The sequence below is a fragment of the Sinocyclocheilus anshuiensis genome, unplaced genomic scaffold, assembly GCF_001515605.1.
Source record: "Sinocyclocheilus anshuiensis isolate Anshui unplaced genomic scaffold, SAMN03320099.WGS_v1.1 scaffold9, whole genome shotgun sequence".
NCBI lineage: Eukaryota > Metazoa > Chordata > Actinopteri > Cypriniformes > Cyprinidae > Sinocyclocheilus > Sinocyclocheilus anshuiensis.
In genome coordinates this window covers 1,321,990-1,346,065 of record NW_015540887.1, presented here as the reverse complement: position 1 = coordinate 1,346,065, position 24,076 = coordinate 1,321,990, and the positions used below count along the sequence as shown (strand labels likewise).

The 24,076-nt window shown below is 39.0% G+C and overlaps 1 protein-coding gene across 1 annotated transcript in view; it reads left to right on the top strand.

Annotated features, from left to right (window-relative positions):
• Positions 1-6,334: 6,334 nt before the first annotated feature.
• LOC107688724 (vertebrate ancient opsin-like) overlaps positions 6,335-24,076 on the top strand; it is a 35,474-nt gene continuing 17,732 nt past the window's right edge. The window contains exons 1-2 of the mRNA XM_016486465.1: positions 6,335-7,138; positions 22,449-22,774. Coding sequence (XP_016341951.1) covers positions 6,769-7,138; positions 22,449-22,774 — 696 coding nt within the window. The 5' untranslated portion in view covers positions 6,335-6,768. The remainder of the gene's footprint in view (positions 7,139-22,448; positions 22,775-24,076) is intronic.

Sequence of the window (24,076 nt, the reverse complement as noted above, 5' to 3'; positions counted from 1 at the left end):
CATCTCGTTTGCCCTGTTACAGAATACTCGGCCACACAAGGACCCAGCAGCTTTTTCGAGGAACATTGGCCAGGTATGGGCACGGCAAGAATTTTGTTAGCCCTTAGACAAGGCCCGTGATCGCTGGAGAACTATATTCGCACATTTTTAGCCATCTTGAACTATTCTGATCTACCGGACTGTCTTTTGATAGAATTTTTTTGTGATGGCCTTAATCAACCTCTACGATCTGAGGGTCCGCGTTCATCACTCGCTCAGTTTATGGATTATGCTTTGTTGACTGTTGGCTCTTTGTTTACTGTGGGGGTCACGGAGGAAGAACGCAACACCGCGTCTATGACTGAAATGGTGGCTGTACCAGAGCGTGCTCACATAATGGCAGTGACAGCGGAGTCCGTTTGTCTTGAGTCTCGTCACGTCACAGCTGATTGTCCAGAGTCTCGTCACAGCTGATCGTCCAGAGTCTCATCACAGCTGATCGTCTGGAGTCTCATCACGTCACAGCTGATCATCCAGTGTCAAGTCACATCACAGCTGATCGTCCAGAGTCTCGTCACGTCACAGCTGATCATCCAGAGTCTCGTCTCATCACAGCTGATCATCCAGTGTCAAGTCACGTCACAGCTGATCATCCAGTGTCAAGTCACGTCACAACTGTTCGCTTAGAGTCCTGTCACTTCCTGTCTGTCACACCCAGATCCTCAAGGTATGTTCTTCAGTATCCCAGACTGGCATCCAGCTTGGAGGACCCACTGCTGGTGTCAACACGTGCTGCTGGTATCCCTAAACCAGCACTCTCAAACCCTTTTGTCCCAGAAGTAATACCCTTGTCTGCTGCATTTCCCATATGGGGGATTGCTTTCTGTTGTGTATGGGCTGCGTTCGTGGTGGTCTTCTGTCTGGCTCTGGTGGTCTTCTGCTCCACCGTGGTGGTCTTCTGTTTGGTTCTGGTGGTATTCTGCTCCACTGTGGGGATCTTGCCCGTACCATACCTGTTTGCTGGTGTTTGACCCTGCCTGTGTTTTGACCATGTCAGTCAATAAAAGCTTACATATGGATCCGCACGCCTCTCGTCTCGTTTGCCCTGTTACAGGTGGGTACACAAAATATTATTTTATCCTTGCTTCTAATCTTTCTGCTTTCTAACAGCTTCATGTGGCCGTAAACATTTAATTGTAACGTGGCTTTAAGCACTGTGCATCGTTAAAGTTTCACTTTCACCGTGAATAAGCCGGTAAATGTGATGTTTACATGGAATAATCGTAATATGAGTTTACCTTATGGTACAAACCCAGAGTCTCCGTATCAGTAGGAAAGTGATAAAATGAGCATCTTCCATCTGAAGACTTGTGTTGCATTTTGGGGCAAAGCAAAAAAAAAAATTGTCAAACCACAATATAAAATGCGAGAAACTATTAATTGGTTATTAAAGCAATAAGCCCCAAGAAGCCGTGGTTTACAGTGAATTTATAACAGCTAAGGGGCATTGTTAGGCACGACGCGAAGATCGATCGTGACAAACCAGCCCTCGGACCTGATCTGAAACACGATTTGTTTTAGTGTGAGCATCCTGAACTTCAGTCGCATGACTGAATGGTTCAATTGACATAGATCTAAATTGGGACGCAACCCTCAATCCTTCTTTGGAATGATGAAGTACCGACTGTAGAACCCGGACTCTCTGTCGAGAGGAGGGACCACCTCAATGGCTTCCTTCCTCAAGAGAGTGTTTACATCTTGTTCCATTACCAGAGCCTGCTCGGCCCACCTCCTGGAGTCACAGGGGAGCCAGAGCAGAATCCACACACTTCATGTGGCCTCGGGCCTGATCTGAGACATGACTTGTTTGAGTGTAAGCATCCTGAACTTCAGTCGCATGACTGAGCGGTTCAACTGACGCAGATCTAAAATGGGACGCAACCCTCCATCCCTCTTCGGAACGATGAAGTACCGGCTGTAGAACCCAGACTCTCTTCCGCGAGGAAGGACCACCACGCTCATTATCCGAGCCTGCTCGGGACCCACCAAGGTGGGCATAACCCAGACCTCTGGTGTAATCAGAGCGGCTAGCTCGGTGCCCTGAAGCGGCAGACCGGCAGGGGATGACCGTACTAGCTGCTCTAGCCCTCTGATGCATGAATTATTAAATCACAAAGTAATATTTTTTTTACATGTTTGTTTTTACTTTTAAGCAAGTGAAAAATCATGCCAATTTTTTTTGTCAATATATTATATTTTGAGGGAGTTACATATCCACGAATCAAACGTATAAAAAGTAAATCAATAGAACTTAATGGGTGGTCTTAAAAAACACATCTTTAAAATATTTACGACGTGAAAATGGTATGAATACACATAAGAACATTCAATAACAACAAGCTGTGTCATGACGGCACAGAAATGTGAAGCGTAACAAACAAAACGTTAGAGTGTGTGTCTATGGGCCAGGGGTGTGTGGGGTTGTGTGGGGCAGTGTGTGTGGGGTGGTGGGCTATTCATACACATGTGAGCACAAATACAAACACACACAAGCACAAACACCCTCCCACAACACACTTGAACACAATCATACACACATATATCTGCACTCATAAAGTATACATGTATACATGCCTACAGTTTTATATGACCTAATAAATAAATATAGACTGTAAGCATTGAAATAAATGATAAAATCTGAAGACGATTTAATATTTCTGTTCAATAAAACCATTCAAGTGCAAATTATATCATAATTTTAATAAAACACAAAATAAGGCAGAACCTATATATAGGCCCATAGGCAGAATTTTTTCCCTTTGGTGCATGACGTCTACTGTAGTGGACAGGTATATTTTCTGTCACAGCAAAAAATTTACAAGAAAAATATTGTTAAAATCTGGATGAAACTATTTCTGACATCCTAAAAAAAAAATGTACAAGAAAAATATTGTTAAAATATGGATGAAACTATTTCTGACATCCTATTTAACTGAAAAAATATTTTTTGTACCTGTCTGGTTTTCTGAGAGAATAAAATTATTTAACACTTATTGCCGAGGTACATGATGCATCCCCTTTTCCTGCCGCCATTTTGAATATATTATGCAATATCACACCGCCAGGTGACTTCCTAAGGGAACCAGTCTCACGAGACTGGCCTCTGGTGGACTTAGAGCAGCTAGCTTCGTGCCCTGAAGCGGCGGACCGGCAGGGGACGGCCATACTAACTGCTCTAGAGACCTCCGTAGAGGTAGCGAGCCTCTTAGCACCGCTATGTTTCCGGGCGGTAACTGAGAGAAGCGCTCGCCGGAGACCGCTGCGCTCTGGAACACCGGCAGGGTTGGCAGACTGATCTCCTGAGGGCACTGACGAGAGACGTGCACCGTGTGATGCGGTGTACATCGCTCTTCCCCAGAGGGGCCTGCTCTCTGAGGTCCTGAGCCATATCATCAGGACTCTCATAGCTGAAGTCTCACCGGAGACCGGTGCACCCTGGAACACCGGCAGGGTTGGCAAACTGATCTCCTGAGGGCACTGAGGAGAGACGGGCACCATGTGATGCGGTGTACACCACTCTTCCCCAGAGGGGGCTGGCCCTCAGAAGTCTAAGGCCTTAGGCGTCACGAGGTTTTAGACGAAGACTATTGTAGCGTCTGGACCAATCAGACACACCATTTTTCATTTGATTTAACAAATCAGTTATTCATTAGATTAACAAACGTTCACAGACCCCTCACCCAATAAACATACTGGGTGCCAAGTTGTCTGTGAACAGGGCCCAGGACCCTGGTTACCATGGCAACCCTGAGCCACCAGAATGAGGAGCTGGAACACGGTAGGTTGGGACTGCTCCCGCCCAGCAGCCCCTGCTGAGTGCCTCAACCTCCTCGGAGGAAGAGAGGTAAAAACGTGCTCTCACTCGAGAAATTTTTATCCCAAGAGCCCCTGTATTTCTAACTTCTTATAGTCAGATAAATAATTCATTTAATTCCTCAGAATTAAATGCAGTCAAACAACCAAACGAGTAAACACGGTCTGGTGTGATAAGATTCATATCAAAAACCGAAAAGGATGTAATGCACGCGTTGCCTCGGCAGTGAGCGAGCCGCTCGGTCACACAAACAATATCAGTCTCCTCGGAGAAAGATGGCTGCAGGAGCAAGCTCTCACTCAGAGTGGGAAGAAACCGCAGCACGGGCTTCCGAGCCTCGAGAGCGAGTGCTAGATCTAGGGAACGTGGGTGGAGATAGGGAGAGCCCGTCTCCAACCTGTCCACCAGATCATGTGTTCCCCGCGATCTCAATCGCCGCCGTGCCTCAGCAGCAGCGGGACCGGAACCGCAAGATCACAGGCACGGACTCACTCCTCGGAGCGTGACCGGCGAGAGCGGAGTGCTTAACAGCGGGAAAAGCAGAATCAGTCCCCGGGAGCTGACTGCGCGAGCTCTGCTCCCCAGTAATGCTAATATGCTTGTGTAACTGATGCTTGTGCAACTGGCGAGCTCATCGACACCCTCCATATCAACCTACTCGGAGGAAGACAGGCAGAGCGTCGAGCCCTCTCCCCAGGGGGAAGAACTGCAGCGCGGGCTTCCGAACCCCGAGAGCGGGCGCTGGATCTGGTGGTTGAGGAAGAATATAGGGACTCGCCTGTCTACATTCCCTCCGCCGGATCCATATGCGAACCCCACGAGCACAGCCGTCACTCCGCCTCAGCGAAAGCGGGGCCGGTGCCGCGAGAATAGTGATGTCCGGTTCGCGAACGAATCGTTTGATTTAACAGATTACTGACTTTATATTTGAATGTGTTAAGCTCGCGATAGACTTAACGCCATTACGTCATCGCCAATGACGATGACATTACGTCGAGCGTAAAAGAACCGGTGAACCGGTTTTTTCAACCGGTTTATTGAATCGAACTGTCCGAAAGAACCGGTTCGCGGAAAAGAACCGAACTTCCCATCACTACGTGAGAAACGCTAATGAAGGCTCCCTCCTCAAAGAGAGCCTTCTGAGAGCCAAGCAAGGCAGTAACAAAGGCGTTCCTATAGAGTTCGACGCAGCTCGAGTTCCTGAAGGGGAACTCCCAGTTCCCAAGTTGTAATTACGAGTTCTACGAGGACATGAACGCTTTTTACAAGTTGGAATCTCGTAATTACAGGAATTCCGATATGGCGTGAACGCACTAGGGCTGTCAAAATGGCTGAAAAACTAAATTCGAATTTTGTGCTTAAATATGATCAAAATTCGAATTATATTCGAATTTAAAATGCATAATTTCAGTTAGGGTAAAGAAAAGCTTTAATCTGTGAAAAAAAGTGCATAATGTTTAAAATAATGTTTATAAACCAATTATAATTAATTAAGTTGCTTAAACAACTATAAACAAAACAGCATCATGTATGCATTCATAGTTTAATACAAAAGGCCGAAAGGCAATCACACAGAGTAAATTTTTCGTTTAAAAACACGAGTTGCAGTGGGATGGGGAAGACATTACGTCTCGAGATATGTTTTTTCAAAGTTGAACTTGCATTAATTTTACATGGCTTTCTAAACATGCGGTTCTCTTGTGTGAGACGCACGTGCAACGGTGATAGATGCGCGAAAAATGCATCTCAACGTTTTTGTATTCGAATGTGGATTTTTATTTAAAAATTCGACGAATATTCGAAATTCGAATTTTTTTTAAAGCCCTAATGGGCCGCTTTGTGATATCACAAAACACGGAAAACAACGCTGTAGTCCAAACGAGCCGTTCGTTGTAGTTCTTGAAAAGGGATTTAAAAAAAACGAAATACCTCCCTTTGGAGTGGACTTTGAGATTTGTAACTAGTCGCTTTGTGATATCACAAAGCCCGGAAAACAAACGCTGTAGTCCAAACGAGCCGTTCGTTGTAGTTCTTGAAAAGGGATTAAAAAAAAACGAAATACCTCCCTTTGGAGTGGACTTTGAGATTTGTAACTTTGTAGATCTTTTTATGCCCAAACACACACTTGACTAAAATTCAAAAAGTGAAAAAGCATAGTAGGACCCCTTTAAAGAACTTCAATTCTGTTTTACCACCTGCATGATTATGGTGTAGCCTATATTTTAACACATAAAGCAGAATTTATATGTTCGAGTAGGTTAGTGTATTAACATTAAATCAGTTAGCCCATTGTAAAGTGTGCATTTTAAATGCATCAAAATTACCAGAGGTCACTGAATTTGTGGTAGGCCGCTTCCTGCATGTCAATTACAATGAGCTCATATTGCTCTCTCGTGACGTCAAGATGCCCTTATATTACACGCCTGTTGCGCGTTCAGCAAAGCTCGCGCGCTCAGCTGGAATGCTGAAAGACGGGTTCACAGCTGGGACTGCGAAGCATTTTGCCTCTAGAATGCAACTATGTGCAGCAGACAAATTAAGTAGCACATGAACGGACACCAAACGGTCAACATTAATTTGCAGCGACACGCGCGCTGCGACCTCGTTAAAAGCTGAAAACAGTTGAGAAACTCTGATGGATACTGCGGACTTTAATGAGCAGAGTTGTCTGCCTGCTACTTAGATAGCCAGTTTGAGTGCCTCTTTTGAGCGTCGAGCGAAGCCCATCTGTCAACAGCCCAAAGTGCTCTCAAAGGTGAAGCGCGCTGTCAGTGAAAATCATCATCATCATCATCTGTACCGAGTTATGATGCTGATGCGCCGCGTTGCGGTATTCGTTAAAACGAGAAAAACGGGTAAATTAGAGGCTCTTACCTCACGAAATTCAGCACTGACTCAAAACAACTTTTCTAACGATGTTTTTCGAGCAGGCTGATTTAATCTACAGCTTTAACATGAGTGAGGAAGACCGGCTAACTCTTCTGGACGGGGACTGGAACGACTCACCGGTGGAGACGCTCTCACGCGCGGGCTTCATCGCTCTGTCCGTGTTCCTGGGATTCATCATGACTTTCGGCTTTTTCAATAACTTTGTCGTGTTAGTACTCTTCTGTAAGTTTAAGACGCTCAGGACGCCGGTTAACATGCTGCTTCTTAACATTAGCGTCAGTGGCACGCTGGTGTGTAAGTTCGGGACGACCCTGAGCTTCGCGTCCAGTGTGCGGGGACGGTGGCTGCTCCGGAGGCACGGATGCATGTGGTACGGCTTCATCAACTCCTGCTTCGGTACGTACTCAAAACACATTATTAAGCAGCTCCGTTTCGGAATTTTGCAGGGTTTTTAAGTTGTAAGTGGTCAAAACTGATCACACTTGTAACACAGCTAGTCATCATTCATTTAAAACCTGTTTTTGTGCTTTCATTAGGATGGATTTTGATGTCACTTTTCATAAAACTATTGTTTCAAATACAAGATTATTATGACATATACTGAGAACATTGATTTAATCACTAGAACACATCACAATGTCAACAGTCAGTTAATGCAAACACTTCAACACATCACACATTTACATGTATGTATTTGGCAGATGCTTTTATACAATTCAGGGTATACTTTTCTCACTTCATGCATTCTCTGGAAATCAAACTAATGACCTGCTGTTGCTCAACTAGCATACACTCTTGAGGTTCCAAAATGGGGTTTTGCAATGATGCCATAGAACAGTGTTTCCCAACCTTTTTTCAGTCGCGGCACCCTTTGGAAATTTTAACAAACTTGTGGCACCCTACAAAAGATTTTTTTACACGGCACCCCTGCTCTCAACAGACGGCACCCCAGGGTGCTGTGGCACCCCGGTTGGGAAACACTGCCATAGAAGACCAATTTTTGGTTTCCAAAAGAACCTTTCATTGAACAGATCTTAAAAGAACCTGTTTTTCATAGTGTAAAGAACATTTTAATAATCTGAAGAACCCTTTACCACTATAAAGATATGGTTAAGTGCAATGGAAAGTTTCTTTGAATGTTAAAAGTTCATCATGGCACCATAGATGCCAATCAAGAACCTTTATTTTTAAGTGTGTACATGACAAAAATCACCTTTGTCACAGTCTAAATACACATATAACTGACACAAAATCTAATGTCTGTACATCTATCCAGTGTTGTCAACCGCAGATCTTACACCTCAAGATGGTGAGATAATGTGATAAACCCACTTGGATGGATATGAAAGAATCTAAAACCTCCAAACATCATATCATCTCTAAAATATCTAGAAACTGGGATGCACCATTAGAGTTTTGGTTTACTCATAAAATATGTTGAGCTTTTTTTATTTAAAAATGAAGACAACAGTATCAGCTTTTCTTTTCTTTTTTTCTGATCTGTGCTCACATTGGGAGTATAATGGTATAGCCGACGAGTGTGGTTGCAAAGTACTTGCAATTTTGTCCTTCAGATTCTTTTTTGTTCTGTATTCCTATAGCATCACCAAGGTCATGAGTCTAATTATAATGGCATGCATGAACTGATAAAATCTGTAGTTTGAATGCAACATACAGGCTAAAAGTCTCTCCCCAATGTAAATGAATCTATTTGCATTTTCATCACAGTCTTTATTGGAAATGTACTGGGGATTATCAGTCAGGAAGGATGTTAGCTAAATCATGTAAGGGAAGCCTTAAGGGGAAATCTGGAATGCAAGCTAAAACATTAATTTTTTTTTAAAAGCATAAATATGTCAAATTTTATTTTCTGGTAAGCTTTTAACTAGCATTATTACAATGCGATTTGTAGTAGCAAGGTTCACAATGCTGTTAGAGCAAAAGACAAGCTGCGTGAAGCTTCTGCTACAAGCTGAAGATCATGATGTCTACAGAATCTACAGGACAATTTGAGATTTCTTAACAAGAAAGTCTAAAGTTGTGAGTTAGACAGGCAGTTGAAAATCATGTTTCATAAATTCTACCACAAAGTGAAGAGATCATTACATTATAGATCTGTATTATCATTTTTTGATCAGGATCTCAGGTATGGGGTGAGAAATAAAATCTATCAAGACAAGCACTTTGTTGCGTAATATGCTCTGCACTGCTCTAAATGCCTCAAACTACTCTCTATTCAGCTGTTTGCATGTGCTGTAATCTTAGGGTGTGTTCACTTGTAGTTCAGTTCTCTTGGTTCTTTTATTCTGGACCAAAAAAGAAAAAGAAACATAGTATTCGCTTAGCATTCACAATGTCAATTTTTACACAGAACCGAATTTTAACACAGAAAAAGATACAAAACAGAAGGCATAAGGATACGGTCCCAACCTGATTGGACAGCTTTACATTTTGCAAACTTACCAAACATCCAAAACAATTCTGTGTGCTGGGTTAAATGCGCTCGTCGTATGTGTACACATGGTGGTATTTTTACCAGCTGATAACTCATAAAGAGCTTATAAAATTTGTAAAGGAGTTTAATAAACTGCGCAGATTCATTCGATGCACAGATGGAGATCTACTGCAAGGAGACGGTGTATTCTTAAGCATTTTGTCCTTTTTAGGGTCACATCTTGTGACATCACATCCTGAGTGCATGTCTTTGGTCCACATTGCACTGATATATCTGTCAAACCACTATAATATGAGTTCATATATCAGTCAAAATGCACCAGAGTTCATTTAGAAGTGGACTGAGACCAGCTGAAAGGGTCCACTTTTTTGGTGCGCACCAAGGTTCAGATGACAGCATTCATGCTTATTCAAATGAACCACACAAATAGAGCAAACACTCCACAGTTTATTGTAATGAACCAAACCTGCCAAGTTTGAATACACCTTGAATTAGGTTTTTTGGTCTGGAGGCTGTTGATGCTTATGATGGTGTTGACATTCAAGTTAGAGGTGAAAAGAGCAAAACCTGCTGCATTATTCATGATTTAATACTACAGTGGGTGATCTGTTTTACAGAACTAATAACCCCAAGACAGGAAACTGGTGTATCCTCTACTGCACAACACGTATGTGGGTTTGTAACACGTAGAGGAGAACTCTTGCAACTCACTGTATAATGATGTTTGCTCTATAGTGGGAGAGAAAATATATGGCTGACATTCCACAAGTTTACCGCAACAATTAGTTTCCCCAAGGACAACTTAACCACTGATTTCTAGTCGTGTCCATTTTTGGAAGACCAAACAAAGTAGTTTCGCTTTCACAACGAAACACTCGGCGGGCTAGCGTGAGCGGAAGCCGCAGCCTAGCGTGAGCAGAGGCGGCGGATTCGACGAAGGAGCGGCAACCACATGTGACGACCCCGGGCTGGACTCCGCTTCGTCCACAGTGAAAGCCGATCCGGCGATTCACAGCACTAAGTTGATGTATTTCCTCAGCGACCAGCACAGATCAGCTCTAGGCATGACGAAGCGGATATCGTCCTCTTTTGGAAGACCAAACAAAGTAGTTTCGCTTTCACAACGAAACACACAGCTCTTCACGACATGGCGGCGGCAACAATACTACAGCGAGAATAAAAGTTACGCCTTCTTTCTTTGCGTGAACATTTGGGCGGCGTTATGCAAATCTTCCCACATAGTGACGTAGATATGTGGGGGCGTGTTAGAACGAGCCGTGTTAGGTAGGCGTGGTTAACTCTTAACTTTTATAAAGAATATCTCTTTGTATTTGAGACTTTAGTCTTTGCAACTTTACAGATCTTCTTTATGCACCAAGAGCTCGTAACACTCCAAAGAGAAAGGAAAAATTTAAATCGCATCATATGACCCCTTTAATTGTGTTCATGAGGGAAACAGTTTCCCAGTATTTAATATAGATAAGCATGAATATTTAGTATCTTTTATGTTGTGCTTTTGCTTTTTCTAGCTCTAGGTGCTTGTTTTTTTAAGCTGTGATGCACAGAGACTATGGCAATAGTTCAAACGGAAAGATGCTGTGTTTTCTCACACAGTGGTTTATGCCTTATCAGTAGATTCAGGCTGTTTCTGCAGCTTTGGCTATGTCAAAGATTGCATTTTGAGGAATAGATTCCCATCTGAAATGTAGGCTACATAAGCAACATGTTGCATGAATATTAATATAACAAAAATAGTAAAATATTCTATTGCAAAGTTTGTGATAAGAATATCACTTTATAAAAGGCATGCTCGAAGGTTTCAGTTCAGACTTCAAACTCACAGATTAAAACAGATTTTCAGAGCTCATATAATTGTAACTAGTGGTCGACCGATATGGTTTTTTTGACAGCCGATATTGATATCTTGGAAAGCAGGGTGGCAGCGAACAAGAGGGAGAATGTGAGCACTATGTGCTCAGGCGCTGCAGCCGTTCTTGGTGCCGTCAAAATAAAAGTCCCGCCTTGAAAACATCGGCCAAACAGTAAAACTTATCGGTCGATGCCGATATTTGAAAAATGGCAGATACCGGCCGATATATCGGTCGACCACTAATTGTAACATGAATGGGCTGCTGTAAAAGGCCATGTTATCTCACTGGAGCTGTATAGAAGCAGGTGGAATATATAAAGCAGACAGCAAATATTATATTTTATATTCAGTTATCCTCTATCTTTGCTGTTCTTTTCTGAGCTTCTAAACCTCTTTGTCAGCCTGAATTTTCCACCTCTCAAGCTAAAATGCAGAGCTACCTCACTAATAAATGATTCAGTGACGCATTAATAAAGACAGTTCCTGCATCCAAATATGCTTACTCGACTATATATATCTTAGTAGATGAAAAATAGTGAAAAGAGTAGTATGAATTCATAGCCACAGGAGAGGATGTGTAAATGGCAGTGAAATGATAATGCACGGTCTATGTCACATGACATGATGAACATAGTGCATCTGGACTTCATACTACTAATATTCATGCCATATAGAACATACTTTTTATTAGCTGCAAAGTACATCTTCTGTGAATGAATCCGCATTTTGAACAAGTCAGTTTAGAATGATTCAAAAAGAGTCTGAATGGAACAAACACAGGCAAGCGGAGTGATACAGTCAGTGAAATGTCCCAAAGCTGTTGGACTGTTATATCAGCACTCTTGGAACGCTGTTCGACCAATCAGATTCGAGAATGGACTAACTGTTGTATAATGTGTCTTAAAAATGTCAAATGCAACTCTGAAACTAGAATGCGAGAAGTTAAGCTGATGCCTAGATGAAAATATTTACTTTGAAGAAACACAACTCTGGCTGTATTTTTGTGTACACACTTCCTCATTTGCATGTGTTAAATAATTTAATCTCCTGCACCCACTTCTATAGCTTTAAAGGTGTATTTCAACTTAAAATGTTTAAAATCACTCAAATGAAAGACTCACATGAAAATACTATACTTTAGTATCTCTTTTTGTCATTTTGTTTATTTTTACATGTAACTCATGTAACTAATGATATCTTCCTGTTATTTAATTTCTTCCTCTCTGTTTTTCTTCTTCCATGCATTTCTTTGATTTCTAACCAGTCTCTGTCTATGTTTTATGTCTGAAACCATATGCTTATGCAGGTCTTCAGAACCAGGAGTCTGCTATAGAAGAGACTAGAGGTGCTAGAGAATGAGCCCTGAATGCCAGAAGAGTCATCAGACTTGTTAATGTCTGTCTCTAATTCCACTCACACATGATCAGCCATGGAGACAAATCTGAAAACAGACTCAAAATACAGCACCTCTTCATACCCTTCACCATCTGTGTAACTTTTTTGTGGCATATCACAAGAAAGGGTTGATTCTCACAAGAAACGTCATCATTATGCACCTGATTAAGGCAAAATAATGAATCCCTGTAGTTTTGTTATGGGGATATATGAATACAAGCATTATTTCACAACTGTTTCATGATTTCACAATACAAATTTTAATCAAATTTAATTTGAAATATGCACAGATAAAGCACCACTTACAATTACAAGCAAAAACAGTCCAAAACCTTTCTAAATATTATGGCATATTTTGGCCAGAAGTTACAGTTTAAAGTGAAAATGGCTTAATGACAGATTTGTTTCATATGAACACAAAGCTTTTGGCTTCACAAGACTGTAATTGATGGACTGGAGTGGTGGCAATTACCTGTGGATTATTGTGATGTTTTTATCAGCTGTTTGGACTCTCATTCTGAAGGCACCCATTCACTGCAGAGGATCCATTGGTGAGCAAGTGATGTAATGCTTAATTTCTCCAAATTTGTTCCCATGAAGAAACAAACAAATTTTAAATAAGCTGTAAGGTTTTGTAAGGATGTTTAGATTTTACTAGTATCTGTAACAGATGGTCATGATAAGATCCAAATGTGAGCTTTATTGTACAGATCGTGGTCAAGACAGACAGGGTAGAACACCAGCAAACAACTATATCCAGGGCAAGGCAAAAGAGTAATCCAAAACAGGCAATGGTCAGGCAGACAGCAAACAATCACACACACACACACACACACACACACAAACAAACAAATAAAGGGAAACAGTCCAAGGTCCAAAACACAAGCAAGGCAAAGCAAAGCAAGGCAAACATGGAAACATGTGCAGTAATGTCCACAGTACAACACGACTTTGCAATGTGAGTTTGTTTGTGTGCAGCTTAAATAGTTCTCCAGACAGGAACCAAGGGTGTTATGGGAAATGGAGTCCGGGAAACAGTGGCAAAGGTCTGGGATGGAGTGCCCTCTAGATGAGCTCATAGGCACTCCAGCTGGAGATCATGACAGTATGATATTTCTGGATTCTTTCTTTCTTTCTCTTTCTTTCTTTCTTTTGGTATTGCAAGAAAAAAAAAAGTGAAACAAAATTATTATCTGATATTCAGCTGAAAAATAATATGAAAACATATTCTTAATAATATAAAAATCTTCCTTCTAATTTGATTTAGCACAACTAACTCGGCTAAATTGCTATTATATTTTCTTTGAATTGGTTTTCAGTGAATGGCCCACGAAAATGACAATCATAAAACATTCTTGTTGTAATTGAATATGCTTCCTTCATAGAATGTTGTGGGGAAAATCTTTCAAAAGCAGCACATCCATTATTAATCTTGTATTCTTACCAATATTATATTTTAATGCTATTTCAATTACTTTCGTAAAATATGAATGACTTACATCTCATGTGAGAACTTGGTACTCAAGGGTTGCATTTTACTTTGAATGTATGTACTTTGTATGTGTTTTGAATGAGTTATATGCACTTTTTGAAGCCCACGCTACATGATACATTTTTTAAAGACTGATGAACAGAAACAGAAAAGAACAGCATTTATTTGAAACAGAAATATTTTGTTTATAAATCTTAAAATTTAAACATTATAAATGTCACTTTTCTCAGTAAAAAAATCATACTGATCTTTGATCTCTGACATACTGACATACTGATCTCTGACTCAATCACTGACAGAGGAATGATTGTACAGTATGTACCATTTTGCACTCTATTTGACAAACCTTGAAACCATGAATGCTTAATGTTAGTCTCCAAAGCCTTGATGCATTACAGGTGAGCAATTATGTCACAACAGTTTAACAAATAAATTGATGTAAAATTAAAGTAATATAAATGCATACATTAATGTACATATAATACATGATTTAAACTGATGGAGATCCTTACCATGAAGATATTTGATGTTTGTATTGGCCAATATTGCCTTTATCTGTTGCCTGTTTGTGCTCTGTGGTCCCCAAACTCACTGGTCACAGTGAGATGAATGTCTTATTAGTGTATTTGTGTGTTGGCTACAATGTAAGATCATTTCATGCTTATTTAATGTTGTTCTGGTGCATTTGGTGTATGATTTATTCGGGTTTGTGATGGTCTGCTATTTATGTGTATTTGGGGACTCTTCTTCTCCATGTGGATTTGTAATGGAAATATGCATATTTAAACTGAATACTGCCTTTAAAATACATGAGCTCTAGAATGAATAAAGGTGGATGAATTGCTGATGGAAAGATGAAGCAGAAGTAGTTCTTAGTTTACACGTATTGTGTTTTTATTAACATTCAGACTGCTCGTCTGTTTAACTGAAACCAGTTCTCAAATTAAAAAAATATTTTCAGTTGGCCTTTGTTCACTACACAAATTATTTTATCTTTTTCCAAAAGCTTTCAACTTTTCTGCATCACTTGGTATTACTACAGTAACCTCTAGGCTGCGGTAACTTTTAAAATATTGTATCTGTACATTAACAACAACACACAACAAAAGCAGAAAATGCATACTTCTCCTTTAGAAATGGAAAATGATGCATTCATCATCATTTGATTGGCAGCTTTGTTTATGATGGTCTCCAAGTGTCAGATGAAAACAGAAATCTGAAGAGAACTGGCAGGTTCCATCAGCCTTCACCCACTAAAGGTCAGATTAGTGCTTTCCACTAAAAAACATTCGCAGTACATCAAATCAAATCAGTCACTGCCAGATTGCTTTAGATCCATCAGAGCAAACTTGATGTAACCAAGAAATTTTCACTCGGAAACAAAAATCACGGAAAAGGAATTGGCCGTGTCCCCATTCCCTCACTTTTTTTTTTACAGTGTGATTACTGCTACACATGGGTTATAAAGTTCAAAACTGACTATACATGCACCTTGAGAGACTAAAAGAATAATGAATAATACTGTGGCAGCTTCCGAAAGCTATCAGGCAAATATGTTGCAGGCTGTGCTTGCTCCCGAAGGCACCTGACGAAACTGATTTCGGATGGGTTTCTGAGGCAGCATAAAAGTTTAATGATCTACAACAAAATACAGAGAGCTCTGGTGATGGCTAAGCTCGAAATTAAATCAAAAGTGACAAAACGTACATTTACACACAGACTGACCATCAACTACAACGATCAGATGCCATTTTATTGTTTTTAGATTGTGGGATATCATAGGCAGCGAAGGATACATCTGTTGCCTTCAAGAAAAGGATCAGATAAGGGTATCTCAGTAGACACGATCAAGGGACATGTCTGGTTGCCTTCCTGCCTCCTTGTGCTGTCTACAGAGGCAACATTTTTCAGCTTTCAGATGCAGCCTTTGTAGATTCTGACATTCCACCTCTCTCAGAATTTATAATATCTCAGAAATTGAGTGAGCGTTTTAGTTGTTTGGATTTCATCAAGACTCCCGTTATTTTGTCACACTCTAAATCAGTTTCTCAGGAGTGCCGAGCACATGCAGTGCCAAATGCTGTTTGAATGAACAAACCTGTGTTATGCGGCTTATAAGTGAACAGAAAAAAAGTGAAAGAAAAGGATAAGAAGGGCAGTTTCCAAAACATATATTATTGTTGAGAAATAGAGAGGGATTGGCTTTGTGGTGTTTTATTTTTAATTGTATTACATGATCGCCTTATGTCATTGTTGGTGTTGTATGGTTTACACGTTTTTTGTTTGATAAAAAGAAGGGCAGCTGCAATTTTTAGTGCTAACCTTATTTAATCTAGCTGGCTGACTGCTAAGGAGCTACTGTATTGATGTGATAGTAAGGTCGAATTCTCAGTAGACTTGCTTCATAGTGATGTATTCAGGATTACTTATCTGAAACGAGTTTTTGGAGGGTGGAATTTCTGTAAATTATAGATGAAAATGATTTAATCATTTCAAAAGTCATTTTCAAACTGAAAATTAATTCGCAAAACGTACAAAAATAAATGAATTTAGAAATCATTTCAAAATTAATTAGCATCAGTCTTACAAAAAGTGTAGAAAAATTATTTATACAATTAATGCAGTGGAATATAATGAAAAATAATATGGCAATTTTTTTTTCAAACTGATGTAAATCCATAAACTAATGATACATATCAATCATGCAGTGTCTCCTGGATAAAAAAAAAATGCAACTGCTCAAGTAAACAGCAGATCTTACAGTGAGGTGACATTCTGTCTTGTTTTTTTTCTGGCATTTAATGGCTAAATGAACCATTTGCATGTTTAAAATGACATCAAAACAAATTATGAAAAGAACTTTGACTCCACTTTAGATTTTTTTTTACACACTCCCACATATTATCTTTCCTCACATTGCTAATATACAGGCAATTACCTATCAATCTGAAAAAAGCACATCTGAACAATTAAAATTGACATTTGCCATGCAGAATGGCACACATCTATAAACAACCTTAAGGACATCAAGATATAGAGTGAAAACATTTGACAACAGAGTTTACACAATTCCCCATCAAGCTTATTGGCAGCTCTATCATGAGATCTATCATTCTGTCAGTTCTAACCTTGGATTGGCAATCGTTTAGATGTTTTAATTGAATATATTTCATGATATACTAATTAATTAATCTAATTTCTTCTGTGGACAAACAGAAGTGACATCGCCAACTACTGGCCTGGCTTGCATAATACAGCATTTTAGTCGTTTTTGCAGATCTATGTGAACGGGAATCATATTGACAGTGTTGTTGTCTGTACGTGAAACTTTTCAAAAGTGCAAAGAAGAAAAAACGTTTCAGTTTTTAGTACAATTGTTGTCGTGTAAACATACCTTGAATTTGGTCATCACGTTTAAAACCAAATATTCCCACTTTTCTGCAGCTGCAGAAGCTTGTATTGACTGTCTCTTGTATTGACTTGTATTGAATGTTAAATCATTTGACACAAGCACTTCACAGCTGCTCGCCATAGCGAGACCCCTTCTCTCTCACACACGTCTCATTCGCTCCGGTTAAATAGTGCTTGTATTGCGCATTATTTTAGTCATTCCCGCAGGTTTCGAGCTTACACCAAAAGCGCGCGTACCACCTGATCTATATTAGTGGAGCGCACAAGCCACCCTCAGTCTCAAACAGCTTGTGAGCCACAAATACCAAAATGAGCTGTATTTAATTTTTACAATGAAGACTACAGAAATTAAAATCAAATGTAAAATAACACTGAATGTGTTATTTTACATTTGATTACTTTAATTTCTGTAGTATTTCTTACCTGAATAAAAACTTACTTAACCTGAAAAACTTAACCTGAAAAACTTAGTTTCATAGCTCTCTTTATTCTATTGCATTTATTTGTGCTGTTGTTTGCAATTTTTGTATTTGTTCTTATTTTATTAATGACTTTTTACTTGTTTTTTTTTTGTTAAAATAAAACTGCGTTAAAGAAAAGTAGAGTTTTGTTTGTATATGCTGTCAATTATAGTTCTTAGAAAGAAAATCAGAATCGGCAAAAATCGGTATCGGCAGATCACACTAACAAAAAATCGGAATCGGCCAAGAAAATTGCAATCGGTGCATCTCTAAATAAAACAATATTTAAAAATGTTCTAGAATATTGTTTTACCTATATATCGTCCACCCTATGCTAGTATCATGCTTCACTGTTTGAGACAAGTATAGTTGCTCATAGTCTCAGCTGAATGCTTGATGCATATGGCACACTAATGTTAAAACACTTTCGTAAAGGCAAAAGTCCAAATCTAATTGGCTGACTTCTACAGGTTTTCTGGGGAGTGTTGTGTGCAGTGATCTTTAGCAATCCTCCAGGAAACAAAAGCAGTGTTTACAAGTTCTGCAGCAATGAGCGCTTCAGAGGACTAAATGCTGGATTTGAGAAAGTTTGTAAAGTTAATGGCACATTTATGCAGTTTGTTTGAGGCACTTAGTTGAATTTATGAGTTCACATGATTTCATTTGGTTTGTTGTTGTGTCCTTTCACATCTATAACAGCGTATCAGGTGAAGTACCTCACTGAGAAGAGAATGTACCTGTGGCATATGCAGGGAAACATGAAAGTACGGAAGTTCAAGGATGCTAACCACTCATTCCACTAAAGAGCCCAGACCTAATGTCGTCAGGCAAAGGTCTGGCTTCATGAGACTGTGCTGCTTGTTGATTTATCACGCTACGTCTGGTTAGGCTGTGATGTAAACTCATCCTCTCTGTTCACCATCTGTCTGCTGCTCTAACCTGAAGTTGACCTGGTAATGCAGTGCCAGATTGAAATAATGTCTCCAGTGTCTCTCTTATGAGTACATCTGATATATTTACTTTTTAGTAACAACATAACAAGCTGGACAAATATTGTTCCTGCCTCTGTTTAAATTTTCAATTTGCATTTTTTGTTTTAATTATTACAAATTACACTGATCAACAGATTATTATAGATTTCAAGGTTAGTGTTTTTACTTTAATAATGGTTATTACACACACAGCCAAGGTCTGTTGTTTGGTTGATAGGGCCTCTCTCTGCCTCTGTCAGTAACTCTTATCACAGTGAATGATGTGTAGAACAATTTAAACAGAGTAAACGAAAGGAGACAAACAAACTACTACCACAGAGAATACTGCTGTAATGATATACTTTAATTGTTTAATTGTTTAATCTTAAATGTATCTTGCTATTGATTTCGACAGAGACTCATTTTAATTCATCCCTCAATGTGTAAAAACAAAGTAAAAGTATGCACAGTGTAAAAAGTGTAAAAAGTCAAAGTACGCACATCCAAAGCTTCTTAGTCAGGTGCAAGATCAAAGGATACAACAAATCATGCAAAAAGGATCTGCACACTGTGTTCTCCCTTTATTTAGAAAAGTTAAAAGTGGCGGCAACGAAGATCTATGACCGAAATGTTGAACCAGCACTTTTAACTTTTTTAAAAACATCAAAAAGACATCACACTTTTAAAATTGAAGATTATGGGGTGAACACAATAATCATTAATAATGTTCAATTTCTATATCATACTGTTTAAGTTTAATCTTAACACTTAACCGAAAATCATATCTAGCCTGCATTCATGTCTAGATTTAAAAAAATGGTAGGCCTATGTCAAAACCAAGGGCAAGATATTCTTCCCCTATTGTTTTCTGTCTTTCACATTATATATTCTCCTCTGCTTCCCTCTCCTTATTGATTTCTACCTGATGTCAGGTAACCTGTCACAGTTTTTGCCTGATTCTTCTTTTTCCCACCCTTCATTCTTATATAAACCAAATAGATCCCCCATATTCTGATATCAATTTCTTGCTGATAAGTGCAAATTCTTCAAATGCAGTAATGCTATGTTAAAAGGATGTTTCACCCAAAAATTACAATTCTGTTGTCATTTACTCACCCTTATGTTGTTACAAACATACATGGCTTTCTTTCTTCGGTGGAATGCAATAGAAGATATTTTGAAGAATGTTTTTTTTTCCCATGGACCTAAAACTGTTTAGTTAGCAACATTCTTCAAAATATCTGCTATCGGAGTCAGCTTCTCTAACATTTTATGCTTATATCACATCATTATGATAATAAGAGGGCATTTGTACAAACCTGTGCATACAATTTTTCATTTTCTGGAGGAATTATCCTCGAGTCCATCAGTGTTAATCAAGAGGTCTGTAATGTGGACTGAAGAGTGTCATACTGTGCTGTCTTGCTGAAAAGTTTTTCATTACACATAAGATTACATTGCTTCTTTTATTAAGGAGAGATAGGACAAATATTTCTGCTGTTACAGGGAGTGAAAGGGCATAACAATGAACAAATGCTCCATTTTCAGAGATTTTGTTTTATAGATTTTGACTGCAACCTTGCATTGATAACTTAATGCCATGGCTTTTTGAGTTCTTTATTATTGATGGGTCCTGAAGGACGAAGCGAAGACACAAGACACAAACTTTGTGACTAAACAGCAGAACAATAAAGAAGATGCCAAAGAAAGTTTGTGTGTCTGTGTGTGTGTACTGGAAAGGTTTGAGGTTGAAACAGCTAAAAGGGCTTTTTATGGTGGCAAAAGCCTTGAAGTGACAAATATGAAATGACAGTTCGTGTCCCTATATGCCTTTTTATTGAAGACCTCTAACAAAGCTTATTTTTCAGAGATATCCACTTGTACAACCTTCTGGACTTGGCCTTATTTGTGCACTGGAGACAATATCTACAGTGACAAGAATCTACAGTGGCCCCAAAAAGTCACTGGACACTAGAGTCACACTAAAATCGGAATGTCACTGCAAAATATAAAAAAACACAAAACAAATGTAGCTATATCTTTTCTAACTAACTTCACTTTTTGAGCCATTTTACTAATACGATTTAACTGGTCTCAAGGGTAGGGTTGCACCAGCCATATGTAATCTTAATCTTATTTTAAATTGGAACATGAAGTCCACACTAGATACTTAGTAACTAACTAGCTAGTTTTCACCTAACTCTGTTTTTTACTTGCACCATTGTTTTATTCGCCAGCTAGTAGCTCATAAGCTCTCCGTAAAGTAATGTGTAGTCACATAATATGGCATTTACCCCCAATGATCCAATAGCAGCTTTCAAATAAATTAGCAGAAGTTGTGTTGAAAAGGTATGAATCTGAGTTTATGCTTGATCATATTTAACAGTACATATAACAGTAAACAATGTTTTAATTGAAATACGACACTACTTAATCATAAATTACGCAATATGTATTTTTATATGTAAATAACATTCAGAAACTGTATTTAAAATTAGTGAAGATGAATAAATAATAAATACTACTTAAAAATACATATTTATTATGATGATTTGTGACCCTGGACCACAAAACCAGTCGTAAGTGTCAATTTTTCAAAATTGAGATTTATACATCATCTGAAAGCTTTCCATTGATGTATGGTTTGTTAGGATAGGACAATATTTGGCTGAGATACAACTATTTGAAAATCTTGAATCTGAGGGTGCAAAAAAATCAAAATACTGAGAAAATCGCCTTTAAAGTTGTCCAAATGAAGTTCTTAGCAATGCATATTACTAATCAAAAATTAAGTTTTGATATATTTACGGTAGGAAATTTACAAAATATCTTCATGGAACATGATCTTTACTTAATATCCTAATGATTTTTGGCATAAAAGAAAAATCAATAATTTTGACCCATACAATATATTTTTGGCTATTGCTACAAATATACCCCAGCGACTTAAGACTTGTTTTGTGGTCCAGGGTCACATTTTATTTGACACACACAACATCAACCAATTCATGCAGAGGTGTGCTGTAAAGGTCAGGTTCGAGCCGTTTACAGTGTAATTTATTTACCTAATGTTCTCTTCACTTAAAAATGCAAATGAGTGTTAATGTCAACATTATCATATATGTCTAAAGGGTTGAAGTCTGTCAAGCAAAACAAGACCTTATTGATGCAATTAAGTCAATCTACTATATTATTCTAACCATTACTCCTCGTCAGAAGCTTCTGTAAATATTCGTTTATATGTAGAGTTATATTTGAAGTAAGTTTAATGATGCAACACAAACATATTTAGCAGTGCGCAAGTTAGTGCCCCTTTACATCAAATCCTGAATGGTGCAACCAAGGTGATTTTTTCATGGATGTATGAAGTCCGTTCTCCTCAAGCACGCAGGCGTCCTATCAGAGTAACCACAAGTGTGTTTCATCACATTAATCATGAACATGATCCACTAACATTTGTCAACCACAAACTACGTGAAATGCATAATTGTTTAAATGCAAATGTGTTTGCTTTGAATATCTAATGCAACTATATTTAAACATTTCTAAGTTTGACTAAAGTGCTTTTGGAGGCTACAGCTGCTCTTCACACAAAAACTGCCCTCAGTTTCAGCTAAATGCCACACTTACACTGTATGTTCTCTCTCTCAGGCATTGTGTCTCTCATATCCTTGGTGGTTCTTTCTTACGACCGCTGCAGCACATTGACGGTGTACCATAACCGCGGTCCAGACTATCGCAAACCTCTTCTGGCAGTAGGGGGTTCGTGGCTCTACTCTTTGATTTGGACAGTGCCCCCTCTTCTGGGCTGGAGTAGTTACGGGCTGGAGGGGGCGGGAACCAGCTGCTCTGTATCTTGGACCGAGCGTACGGCCCAGTCTCATGCCTACATCATCTGCCTGTTCATATTCTGCTTGGGACTACCAGTGCTCGTCATGGTCTACTGCTATGGGAGACTGCTGTACGCCGTCAAACAGGTAAACTGCGGTTTTGTGTTGTGCGTCAAAAAAATGCCTTGGGATTAAAAACTCCCTTAATTTCTGTTACTGAATACGTAAAGGCTCAGGGTCTCAAGATATTTGAAGTTGCTGCCATTTCTGTGGATGCACACTGATTCATCCAAACTCAGAGAAAATGAAGTGCTAATTTAGAGGAACTAGACTGTTTAATTGGTTGCTGAAACAGAAAATTGGTTATCGGACATTGTTAACTTTGTTTAAACCCATTTTTGTAGAATCATGAGCAGGAGATGAAACTGGCAGTACTTTCTTTATGCCTTGCATACATTTACAGAAAACCCATCCAGAGACCTTGCTAGATGTGTGACTGCATGTTAACGATAACAAGAGTTCGATAAATGTTCAATATCAATGTTTATGTGCCAAAAGCGGAACAAAACAGCGCTGCTCATTTGAACTGTGCCACACGGGCCATTTATCCACATGGCTCAAAATTCAAATGGCAGTTCAACGTGAGCTTACTAGAGCAGATGCGTTTACCCGCTGATAAGTCTCGGTCACGCGACCACTAAACAGCACTGTGAGATCCAGTGTGAAGCGCTTGAATTTAGCAAAGAACACAAATGCCTCTGTGATTTAAACTAGTTTAAAGGTAGATGAAACAGCGCTGACAAACAGGAGAAACACTGTGCGCAACAATTCAGTCAGAAGACTTTTCAATCTACAAATCGCCATCATTTACAATGGATTTACTGTAGTAACACTAACACTGCACCATGGTATTGTGGCAGAAATGTGGGATATTCATATGGAATTTTATTATATTATTAATGTAGACACGTATTAAAGGATTAATGGAATATACTGTAATTACAGTATTTTTTGTGATTAAGCTATTGCATTTGTGCATTTATACTAAATGTATTTAGACTACTGTTTTTCATACAAATACCTAGAAACCATATACCTACATTTTTACCATGGTATTGAGGTGCTGTGTGTGTGGTTTTAACTGTGGTTATCATGACCTAAATGTATGCTGCTGTGGCAGATAAAACTCAAACAGTCAGAATAACTAAACATATAAAAATGATTTTTTTGCAATTTTATAGATGTTACTGTTTTTGATACTAAACATAAATTTACATCTGCACCCTTACTCAAGGTACTACTAGCTACTGTCAAATGTGCATAAGAGACAAAAATTTATATTATTAAAGGGGTCATATGATGCGATTTCAAGTTTTCCTTTCTCTTTGGAGTGTTACAAGCTGTTCGTGAATAGATAAGATCCCTGAAGTTGCAAAGACTAAAGTCTCA